Here is a 12705-nt window from a genome sequence, read left to right as displayed (position 1 = left end):
ATTTCTTCTTTCTTCTATGCAATCCATATGGGTTTTTATATAAAATGACTCATGATTAACCTTAGATGTGATTTCTGTAATGGGTTTAGTTGTGAATTTACCTTTCTTTTTATATCCCACTCAGTTGTTACAATAGAAAACACCTTTATTAAGGGTTGTAGTTTTATCTTCTTGTAATGGTATATTACTACCCGTAAGAAGATTTCGGAGATTGCGTTGACACCAATAATTTCTTGCTAGTTAGCAGCAATCATCATCCAACATGGATTAAGAACATTCCTGGAGGCCAATTCAAAAGACTTCGACAGAACTGTATGCAAAGGGAAACTTTCGTAAAACAAAGAGAGGAATTGAAATAGATATTCCTGGAAAGGAAATATAACAAAAAATTGGTTCAAGATTCTTTAGAAAAAGTAAAGGTCCAAGATTAGAAAGATCTTTTGAATTATAAACAATCCAGAGAATCATCATCAAAAATGGAAAAATTATTTATCACAAAGTATAGCAGTAATATCAAACCACTTGAAACATCTATTAAGAAACATTGGCGTATATTAAAGATGGATAAAGAGTGCCGATGCAGAATCTAATACGTGAGCCGAACAAAAAAAAACTAAAATCCGCATTGCGAAGCACATTAATAATATCATAAAAGGACTTACCACCCACAGCGTGTCCAATCATTTTTTACTCCACCACAATAAAAATCCAGATGGTCTAATTTTTTCAGGAATCCAGCATGTAACTAAAGACTGGAGAGGGGGTGACTATAGCAGACATATTTCCAAAATAGTAACTAGACGGATTTTTGCATTAAAGACCCTTGCCCCAATGGGTCTGAATCTAAATTTTGATTTAGGCTCATTTCTTACAAACTATAATATAATCAAAATTCATGTAATTTAATCTTTTATTTCATTATGTACCCAAATGTGATAATATACTCTAAATAAGACAAAGTATTATTGTTTTTATTCTATTGAAGTCAGTGAAGTTTTTAATAAGTCAAAGCGTTGTATATTCAATTGGAGGCAGAAGTATATATAGTCCCAACTCACAGCAAGTAGTATCCTTGAAAAAGTCTGTTTGTGAATGAAACGCATTGGAACAACAAGAATTAGACAATTTAAACTTTTGATCTGTGTCAGCATCCGTTCACTTCCGCCTTGCGTTCCAAGTGCAGTCCAGCACTCGGGAAAGTCTGCATCGGCACTCACCGGCTCTGGAGAGGAGGAAAGAACTGTGCTACAGAAGAAATCATGACACTGCCCTTTCTGTGAAGTAGTTTTTCCTCAAATTTCCTCTGAACCTACTTCTTTCCGTTTCAGTGCATGTCAACGTGTTCTAGTACTTCTCTTATTTTGAAAAATATTTTCCTCATGTACCTTTTTCAAACCCTTGATATATTTGAAAGTTTCTAGCATGTCCCCCCTTTCCCTTCTCTGCTCCAAACTATACATATTAAGTTCTTTTAGTCTTTCCGGGTAAGTTTTGTGCTGTAGGCCATGCACCATTTTAGCTGCCCTTCTTTGTACAGTTTCTAATGTATTTATATCCTTCTGGAGATGCTTCTGTGTATGCTAACTTTTCCACAACGCATCTTTTATACCTATCTTTTATACGCAACATACAATTTACACTTTGAGTCAATGCAACTCAGAGGAGTTGCGTATATTTTGTGCTTCTTTATTATTTTGGTATACGCTGAAAATTAGTAAATGGGAGGTCTTTTTTAGTGGGTCTGTCGCTCAAGTTTTTAGGGCTCAATAAAAATTATCTATGCTAAACTAATTTTTCAAAAAAAAATTCAGAAAAATGACAGTGGTTTAGGGGGAGTTATCAGCGTTTAGGGGAAATCACTTGCAGTATCCACTGGTTTATCGCCCCTGATTTTGCTTTCACCCTCCAAAGCACAGGATAGGAAATCCATCGACTTTCATGTTCTCAAAATCATTAACCAAAATGGCCTTTGGAAAATGTCCTCCTTAATCTTTAAAGTTCATGCCGAATTACTTCCAGGAGATGTGCTCTCAGGTCTGTTTCCCACTTCAAAGCTAAAATTTACTCAATTGTGTGCTTGGCCTGGTCCCAAGGCATCAATCAATAAATCCCATCACAAAATTAGGCAAATTATTCACACATGCTGTTTGGCCTTTTATAAATAGTCAGATTAAATAAGTCGTTTTGTTTTTAACTTTGGTTAAAAAACAAATATAGCCTTATTCCTTTTACATTTATATTGAAAACCTGATCCATGAGAGCCCATGACAAATACCTCCTTTGCCTTGCCCACAAACTGGTCAAAGTTGCAGAGTAAACAAAAATATTTTGTGGGGCCCAATATAATATTTTCCCACAAATAACTGAAATGCATTCTGACAGCCAGCTAGTCTCAGTCATTAGTGTGTCAGCTCTCAGATTTGAGCACATTTTTCTGAAGCTAATTGGTGGTAGAAATACTGTCTTAATTAGCACATATTGCTTTACACTTATAGCATGGATTCAGGCCTGGCAGGTTTTGTCGTTAATAGATCTTCTTTCCTTTGTAGGATGGTTACAGCTCTTCAAAAGAGGAAGAGGAAAGTGACACACCAGGTTAGTAACCATACCTTTGCATCACCCATCCGCTCAGTTTGTCACTGTCGCATCCCACTTAAGTCTTAGCATATTATAAATAAGGTTTATAGAATGCCCACATCATATCATACAGTGGCCACATTATAAAGCTAATATTTAATTAACAATAAGAAAAAAGGATTATGCAGAGAATTTTGCTCTGTGGAGATTATTGAGTGTGACTATTGCCATAGACTGCAGAGTGTCCAGAAATCTGTGGGGATTGAAGTAGTGTCTCCCTTGAACTCACACTATCACAGTTTAAAGAATGGTTACAAGAGTTTGCTAGCAATGTCTTACTCTTCTGAGACACTCATTTGAGCATGACCTAACATTTAAGTACCACTAAGCAGGGGCGTATGGAGGATTTTTAAGGGGGGGTTTCCGCTCCACCACCCCCAAAAAAAAGCGAGAGAGCTGCCGCGCATGCGCCCGCGCAGCTCAGTTTCGGCAGCACTGTACTATACAGCGGATGCTTCTTTTACAGCACCACGGCTGCTGTATAGTACAGTGCCGCTATGTAAGGCACTTCTTTAGTGGAGAGGAGGGGTTTCTGGAGACCCACAACCCCCCCACCCCCTGCGTGTGCCCCTGCTAAGCCGTCAGTTGATGACAGAAAAACTGTGTTTTTTTGAGGGGTAGTTGCAGAATCAACTTAAAAACTTCAATTCTTTAGGTGAATTATTATGAGGTAATGGAGGAGAGAGTTTGATACTTAAAGCACATTTGACACTCACTTACTGCTTCATTTTGTCTCTACAACTTTTCACCATGTACCACAAGACCTTTTTCCTGTCCGTCGTCGTATCCCAAGCATTGGAGAAATGGATATGGAAGAGATAAACTTATCTCCAGTTGCTCTGGCAAGAGAGGTAAGTTGGCCAAGAAATACTGAACATCATAGTGACAACAGCATTATTGAAATTTTGATACAGTATATATGGTAGTTTACAGTGTTTGACGTGCTTGTTTTTCAGGAAAATCATGTTGAACATGACCCAGCTATCATGAAGGGCCCAGGAGATAAAGGACGTAGGAGTCTCAACAACAGTCCATCTGTGCCAACGTTGGATAGTAAATCTGTAAGACAAATGTATTTGTTCTTTGCACTGTTTTGTTTTGTTTTTGTTATGATCATGATATGCAAATGCATCATTTTGTATAACAGTGTATTAATGCAATTGTGTGTCTCTATTGGACACGCCATGGCTGGCATCCAATCAGTTGTACTGACAACCTGGCCAGCATACACTCTTTATTTTAATCTGTTAGCCAGGAAAGTTATTCCTTGCCGTTGTAATACTTGTGGGATGTTTATTTGATAAATAGAAAAAAATAAGTTGAGCTCCCTTTTAAGATCACATCAAGAAACATTTATGGCAGATTTATTGAAGTGTTAGGGGTATATTTACTAAACTGCAAGTTTGAAAAAGTGGAGATGTTGCCTATAGCAACCAATCAGTTTCTAGCTGTCATTTTGTAGAATGTACTAAATAAATGATAACTATGGGCCTGATTCATTAAGGATCTTAACTTAAGAAACTTCTTATTTAAGTCTCCTGGACAAAACCATGTTACAATGCAAGGGGTGCAAATTAGTATTCTGTTTTGCACATAAGTTAAATACTGATTGTTTTTTCATGTAGCAGACAAATATCAACTTTAAATTTCAGTGTACAAATAAGCTATCGAGTATTTGTGTGCTACATGAAAAAACAGTCAGTATTTAACTTATGTGCAAAACAGAATACTAATTTGCACCCCTTGCATTGCAACATGGTTTTGTCCAGGAGACTTAAATAAGAAGTTTCTTAAGTTGAGATCCTTAATGAATCAGGCCCTAAAATCTGATTGGTTGCTATAGGCAACATCTCCACTTTTTCAAACCTGCAGTTTAGTAAATATGCCCCTTAGTCTTTCCTGATAATGAGAACATCCAATCTGAAATCACAATGTTTTTAATTCTACTTAGAAGTCTACATTTTGGGTTTTTGTTTATGAGGTGCTTTGGAACAAGCATTTCTGCTCCGTGAACAAATGCTCCTGCTGCAGTATTTAACCTGAATTGTACTTCTTGTGTCAGATTATGAAACCCATTCTTTATTTTACAGCTCTCAGGCAGCATGATGAGTCTGTTCAGTGCAGGAGAGTTCCGTTCACTAGAGGTCCAAGGCTGGATCCAATTCTCTCTTCAATACGATGCAACCAAGAAGGAGCTGAGAGTCCTGATTATACAGTGCAGGGACCTAACACCAGCACACAAGCAGACTTCTAACTCGTGAGTGGGTGGGAATGCAGAGTGTTACTGAGAAAATTAATATATTCAAGAGGTAGAGATACATTAGTTGTTAAAGAGATGTGACCTAAATTATGGTTCACTTAAATTCAGCTCTCCGTGTTATTATTGAAAGGGTCTTGACAGAAGAGGGGTATTTAACTTCTCTTTTCTTCTCTATACCCTAGGTATGTGAAGTGTTATTTACTCCCTGACAAATCTGTGCAAGGCAAGAGGAAAACAAAGGTGAAGAAAAAAACTCTGGATCCTCTCTTCAATGAAACCCTTAAGGTTGGTTTAACTAATATGTAACCTCAGTCTACCTTACTATGTCATTATAGCCATAGAGGATTCTTAGTGACACGATGACAGTGTCATAGGGTGCCAAGCAGGGCCGTAACTAGGGCTGTGCGACAGGGGCGATCGCCCAGGGCACAGCACTGAAGGGGGGCGCAATTTAGGAATATTTTAGGTTCATTTGGTAAAAACTGAGTGCTAGGGGGACCGGATTTGTCTTTCTCGCCCCTGGCGCTAGAATTTTAAATTACGGCTCTGGCAAGTAACTATCAAGGTACATGTATTGACCATGAATTATTATATACTATGGCAGAAAACCTAATGAAGACTTACACCTAGCAGAGTCTGTGGCATTTGTTAAATATAATGTATATGCCAGAGTGGGGGTTTGGGTTCCTCTTGTTCATTCTGACTTACCCTGTCAGTGCCACATGCATGCTTTAGGATCATGCCTCAACTCATTTTGTTAACCCCAATGTACCAGCTGTCTGAATTCTTGAAAGTGAACACTCTCGTTACAGATTTAAAAAAAACGGGACTGATCTCAGAAAGATTATACTTAAACATTATTAATTTTACTTAAAACAGATTGCACTTCCTTACTTGTGTAATATATGTGACTTTGACCAAAATTTCAGAAATGTAACAGTTAGGTAAGTCGAGAGTATCTCCAATATTGTCTCTCCTTGCATGACAGTACAAGCTTGAGAGGTCAGAGCTACAAAGCCGTTTCCTAAACCTGTCCGTGTGGCATCGGGGATCACTAGCAAGGAACATTTTCTTGGGAGAGGTAGAGTTGGATCTTGCAACCTGGGACTGGAGCCAAACTCAGCCTGCCTGGCACAACCTTCAGCCACGAGTGAGTCTCATCATGAAAGAGATATCTGTCCTCAGTCTAAAATTCAGAAAGATAGGCTACGCTGTGCCATAATTAAATTATGCCCTTTTTTTTTATTATAGTTTGAAGAAATTAGATGAAAAGCACATTTGAGAGAGCCATATTAAAATATGACTTTAGGTACATATTGACAATTACATCTTCATAAATAGAGTGATTAATGTTTATTATAATGATTCATGTATATTATGAGATGGGCAAGCTGGCATCATATGTTCCTTTTGATACAGTATACATAAAATGACATAACATCAGACCTTCTGCTTCAACCTCAAACATTATGTGCTATAATAAAAGACACCACACCGACTTTGCTGGCAAATTTAAATCTTTTGTTTATTATTTTAATAATAATTATGATAGCGGGAGAACACTGTATTTTGCATGTCTATTTATAAGCGCCTTTAGCATTTGTATGTTATCGGGACAACCGTCCCCCAGGCGCCCGGAACCAACACCCCTCTGGGCTAAATTTAACGCTCCGCAAGACAGCCTGAAGTAGCTATACTTGCACTGAATCTAAGTTGACTCTTTGAAGGAAACGGGTTCCAAATCCTGCTATTATGAATGTGCGCTTCACCCACATTGTTTATCCTGTAAAATGTTCCCCTGCCACGTTAAAGCTGCATCAAGGCCCGCGCTCTTGGTTTGCCAAACATAACTCCGGGGCTTAACCAGCACCCGTACAAAATACCACAGCCTATGCTTCTGGTCGGCCCAACCTACCTCCGGGGCAAGGAACATTTTAGTTCCCCTACTGGGAAAGTCCCAGTAGGTTGTATGGCCAATCCGCCCCTGCCTCTGTGTGAAACAGAGTTCATACATCCAACTTGTTTCTACTCTGCTGTAATGACAAGTGAGGCTTTTAGGTTGAACGCACTTAAAGGGCGACAGGGTTTGTAACAGGCTAAACACTTACCTGAAGGGGTTAACATTGGGTGGGGCCCGACCAATGGTAGCTCCTGTGGGAGGGTCCTGGATTGAATATAGCAGACGGCACTTCCTGGTTTGCCTCAATCTTCAGCACGAGATCCCACCCAACCACTCCTTAGTTAAAGTATCATTTGTGGCAAGGTTTGCGGTAGGAAGGCACTGCGTTCAGCGGCTGATTAGTGGGCGCCAGAGCCGTAACTTAGAATTCTAGTGCCTGGGGCGAGAAAGACAAATGCCGCCCCCCTAATCCTCAAGTTTAACCAAATGAACCTAAAATATTCCTAAATTGCGCCCCCTTCATCTTTGCACCCTGGGCGATCGCCCCTGTCGCACAGCCCTAGTTACGGCCCTGGTGGGCGCAAAGGTAGTTGGCCGCAGGTCACTGTCCCCTTAGAGGCACCAGTAACTCCTTTTTTGGTCCTTCGGTCAGGAAGGTCCCTTGTCAGGCTCGGTGAGGGAGGGCAGCGTGAGTTTAGAAGGGGCAGTCACTCTGACGCCAATTCAGCGCATAATAGTTTGGGATGTGTTCCCCATGGTTAGTGGATGTACGGCGGTTTGCGCCAGTTTTCCACGTTATCTGGTCATATCAGCTTGGGAGCTGTATCGCAGTGCCCTTTCTCCGCCACCATAGGTTTAGTTTAATACTAATATAATAATAAATGTCCTCCAATTTTTAGCAAACTTATATATGACTCTGTGTGTTTATTTGATATAAATGTTTAAGAAGTTGTTAAGGTTGATGTGAAGATTATGGGAACATACACAGTGAGCCCTTTATTAGTCACCTCTGCTTATTTGTCCTATGCCCTTTTGACTTATATCAAGCCATTAATGCAATGATCCATCCTTAACAGTCCAGCTGTTTTTTTATCCACTGCTACATATCCCCTATTGCTCCTTAACTGTTTCGTTACTATGCACATTGCTTTCTTTTTTTACTTCCCTCTGTAATCTGATGAAATGTTTGACCTTCTAGAAATGCCCTTCTAGTTAACAACCTGGAGACCTTCTCTGATCTCTTTTGTCTCCCACAGACACCACTTTCACCAGACTTTTTGTATAGTCGAGGAAGGCTCAATTTGGCTGTCAAATTCAATCCCCAGGGTGCTGATGGTAAGTTTTCCAAAGTTTTATGCTTACTCTCTTTATTCATGGTTTTTTATTTTCCATGCCTTAAATAGTTTATGACTGCCTCATCTTTATTCCTCTCTTCATTCCCCCAAAAAGTTATACTGTAAGCCAACCCCTTTTCCTTCACCTGTTTCATTTGAGTTACCATTGTAATACTTTCTCTCCCTTCTGGCAGGTTTAGGTCTTCCACCTACAGGAGAACTGAACATTTGGGTGAAGGAGGCTCAACAGCTTGTTCCTCATAAAGCTGGGAATGTCAGTTCTTACGTAAAATGGTATAATTACAGAAAAAGTGAATTTTTGCACTTAAATTTGTGCTTTCATCCTTTTCACTTCTGATACATTACAGCACACAAAACAAACGTAAATTGCCTTTTTTTAAAAGCACGCGTAAATCTGGCAAAGACACGTCTGTATTGAACTAGGAGCGCATCTGTAGAAATATTTCTTGTTGAATACGGTTCTAGAAACAGATATATATTATATATGATATCAGCGCTCTGCTCTGATAGACAATACACTGCAGGATAACATTCAATACATATGGGGAATATAAAGTCCCAAAAGTATGCAGAGAAAAAAAACTATTCATTTAATGTCACCTGTTAATAATATAGTCATTAATGACAAAACATGAAAACATAAGAAAAGTTGTTTTTTAAAAAAAAAAAAAAAAAAATCTCCATAAAAGAGATTTATTAGGGTGTTATGAATGTCTACTATACATAAAATGCATTTTTATAGTTGCTCCTGATTGCAAACGCATGATCTAGCATACATGCACAGTTATCATCACTAGTAATTGGCACTTACACCCGACCTGTAGCTGGTGCAAGTGATACAACAGAAGTGTGATCGAGGTTGGCACTCCATTACTGTACATTGACTACGTGCATACGCCCATTCCCCTCCCCATTCCGCCCATGAAATCATAGGCTGTACATAGTAAGGGTCCTTTGCACTGGAAGATTAATTGGATGTTGTAGCGATCACTGGCATATGGTCCAGTTCTGGGCAAGCGCAGAGCGATTCTACACAAACTACGGCACCTAATCTTGTCCCACTTCTCAAATCCCTAATACTTGCAGCTGTATGTTACTCCATTTGCACTTCTACATCTATCCGGTTCTTCCGTTACCTCATATGTGACTCAACTTTATTAAGTCCTGCCAGTTTCTCACCCCTGACTTCCCTCTGTGCAGTTGTGTGCTCCCAGATGACAGTCCTACCAGTATTCAGCGCACACGAGTGATCCCACGTAGCTTAAGACCAGCGTACAATCACACTATGGTTTATGATGGTTTCCGTGTAGAGGACTTGGCCGAAGCCTGTGTGGAATTCAGAGTCTGGGATCAAGGAGCTATATCTAGTCAACCACTGGGAGGAATTCGTCTCAGCACTGGTCGAGGTAAAACTCAACACCTTCACTGTACTCCACTCGCACGTGAACGCCCCATATCTACCATTAAAAGCACAAGGGGCCACAAGTGTCAGATATGTGTAGATGAAAATGCAGCGGCAAGGTGTGCACACATGCCATGCAGTGCAGCAAATCTTGTATGAGATGCATAATTACAATGTGCAAATGCACTTCATTTCAAATGTCTAGTGGGTTTCTGGGTCACTATAACAGCAACATAATGTCAACATAATTCCTGTGATATGCTTTCTAGGTGGACATACCTGTGTTAAATTATTGTAATATACCATAATCAGAAAGAAATATAAGTAAATGTAAAATGAATGGCAAATGTAGGCTGACTCTTTAGCTTTTTATGAAAATATAGTTCACATATGAACTGTTGCATATTTTTCAACTTCTTTATAACACCTAAGTGCTTATGACATATCTAGCCTCTTAGTTGACACAAAGATTTGTTCTGGCACACAGGTTGGGAATCACTGTCACAATGTTATACCCCAAGCACATAGTGAACATATAATTTAATTTCTGCTGAATTCAGTTACTATAATAATGTAAGAGAGGGAATATTTTTCAGAATAGTGTGAGAAGCCAGTTTATTAGGTGACAACATCATATGTACAGACAATTATTAATGTATATATATATATAGAGAGAGAAAATAGTAAAAAAAACAAAACTTAAGTGACTCTGCATGTTAGCGGAATCTTGTCACAGATAGGGTATGGCAGCCAAAGCCCCAGTCTACTCATTAAGCTACAGAATGTAAACACTGGACAAATGGAAAAACATTGCCATGAGGCATCCCAGTTCCTGCAATTTCACAGTAGAGCTTGAATGCAACATTATATCTGTACATTGTTGCTGGTCAAGTACATCCCTTATGACAGCAGAATCGGGGGCAGGCTAGGCTTGGGGCCTGCGGGGCATCTGCCCCCCGGACCGGTCCCATAGTGGACTACCTTGGGCTTTATCACTGGGCCACCTGCATTTTTTTCTCTTTAAAATGTACCTTATAGGCTGCTGAATCGAATATTGACCCCCGGGCTAAAATAAGCCAGCCATCCCCTGAGCAGAATAATACTTGAATGCTAGGAATGTCCTGAAACGCTAATCTGCAATAACTGTGGGGCACAATGAATGAGAGAGTATTCATGTACCTTCATATGCTGTTCATTCCACAGTATGGTGAGAGTATACCAAGACAAATTCAAGTTTAATAAATTGACCACTATTGTATTTTGATTAAAATATAATTATGAAACATACAATGTTAATAAAAAACACATTGGCCTATCAATCCTTCCATTTAGTTGTATTCTTCAGTAATAGCTACTTCCTGAATGTGCTTACATTTTTCTGTTATGTCTGTCCTTCCTATTGTGTCCACTAAGCAGCACTATTGTTTTTTTTGTAAGCATTGTGCTTGGGAATATACACTGTTGTCTTAGCAATGGTTTACATGTTCTACAGTTTATTAATATTATTCTTAGGTGAGGTAATATCTTGAATGTTTTGTAAAATTCTTCTTGGATGTTTCAGGGAGCAGTTATAATGTTCCGGTCAGCTGGATGGATTCCACAGAACAGGAGAAGATATTCTGGGAGACAGTCATAAAAAATCCAGGAGAATGGAGAGAAGTGACACTGCCTCTAAGACAGAACCTGACTCCTCGCTGATTTCCATGCAGTCCAGACGTCTGAGATGAGATCCCATTCAGACCCCAGCAGACAAATCTTTCACAACACTGATAGACTAATATTTGCCACAAATGGCAAATATTATTTTACAATGGATTTTTTCCTAACGAAAAACTACATTTTAATCCCAGACACTGTTTAGGACTACTAGATTACCCAGAAATTATGTACTCCATTATATCACCTGAACAGCTCTGCTAATGTGCAATACAGAAAAAGAAAAATCACACTTAGTTCAGAGACACTGCCCCTGAAATAAAAACTATAGTAAAAGAAGATCTGTATCACAAAAACTTAATAAAAGATGTGTACTTTTATGTATATGTTTTTCAAGCATATTTAAATTGTGAACACATTAATATTTAAGTAGTTATTTAAATAAATAGACGTGGTTATAGGAAGCACTAACCTTGCTATCACACAACATTATAAAACACCTTTGGCGGCAACTGCGCATAAAATCGCAACTGCAAATTGCATTCACTAATAAAGGTGCAAGAGACATGAGGGTCTGCACCAGTAGCATAATCTAATTGCTTAAACACGCGTACAAAAGCACATGCACGTGCAATGAAGAAAGCACATATTAGCGTCAGCGGAGCAGTCTCACACAGTCAATCACGAGATCTGTAAATGGTTAGCTATTGCTGGTGACCATCATTATCCACTATTTGCAACTGCCCTTCACCACTCTCAAACAATACAGTTTGGACAGGAAAATACGTGTCTGTGTCCTGGTCTGCATACGTTTGCATATGCGCAAACACTGCCTTACTGTACTAGGTCTACGTTAGGACGCCCATTCCCTTCCATGTCCCGCCTCTCTAGATGCAAGTGGCTGTAAATGGTGGAATCAGGGCAATCTGCATAGATACAAATGTGTGTGCCCACTTTTCATGGCATGCTCTGAGCGATTTAATGCAAGATACGCTACATAAACTGGCATAGTACTCACTCAGCATCAGGGTCCTTGTTTTTCAGGCATAAAAATAAATGTGGCTCTGAGAAGGCTGTTTAGAGACACATGTGTGGTGGTCGAGTACTCTATAGTCAGGTTCTTTTCTGTTTTGGATATCCGGTTGCCAGGAGATAAATACTTCAATGAAAGGGACAAGGGTTGGTCAAACAACTTCGGTTTATTGAGAATGCGGTACGGATAGTTTTGGTAAGCCACCGCGCCACTGACCCCCTCAGCCCAATAGTAATGACAAAATAATACGTCTTGTCAGTATAGAGCACAATAGCATTTAACATATAACATACACCTGGTGAGTATAACTCACAATAGCGATAACATCTTCAATGCACTTTGTCTAATAAGGCACACTGGTAATCACAGGTACTACTCTCAAGTTAACGATATCTGACTGGTGATGATGCAAGTAACCATCGATAATAACCAATCAAGACTCTTACGGTCACTTACGCGCCC

The 12705-nt window shown here is 39.4% G+C and overlaps 1 protein-coding gene across 5 annotated transcripts in view; it reads left to right on the top strand.

The window, feature by feature from the left end:
- Positions 1-11594, top strand: part of SYTL1 (synaptotagmin like 1) — a 59847-nt gene extending 48253 nt beyond the window's left edge. For 3 of the 5 annotated variants that reach the window (XM_075195795.1, XM_075195797.1, XM_075195796.1), the window contains exons 6-15: positions 2550-2595; positions 3400-3488; positions 3594-3698; positions 4728-4894; positions 5080-5182; positions 5886-6047; positions 8054-8132; positions 8326-8425; positions 9353-9558; positions 11116-11594. In XM_075195795.1, the coding sequence (XP_075051896.1) occupies positions 2550-2595; positions 3400-3488; positions 3594-3698; positions 4728-4894; positions 5080-5182; positions 5886-6047; positions 8054-8132; positions 8326-8425; positions 9353-9558; positions 11116-11252 (1194 nt within the window). In that variant the 3' untranslated portion in view covers positions 11253-11594. The remainder of the gene's footprint in view (positions 1-2549; positions 2596-3399; positions 3489-3593; positions 3699-4727; positions 4895-5079; positions 5183-5885; positions 6048-8053; positions 8133-8325; positions 8426-9352; positions 9559-11115) is intronic. The other 2 variants (XM_075195798.1, XM_075195799.1) reach the window with 2 other exon arrangements.
- Positions 11595-12705: the final 1111 nt, after the last annotated feature.

Source organism: Mixophyes fleayi, chromosome 2, assembly GCF_038048845.1.
Source record: "Mixophyes fleayi isolate aMixFle1 chromosome 2, aMixFle1.hap1, whole genome shotgun sequence".
In the NCBI taxonomy this organism is placed as follows: domain Eukaryota; kingdom Metazoa; phylum Chordata; class Amphibia; order Anura; family Limnodynastidae; genus Mixophyes; species Mixophyes fleayi.
Note: the sequence above shows the minus strand (reverse complement) of the source record. Positions and strands in the feature narration are given on the sequence as shown.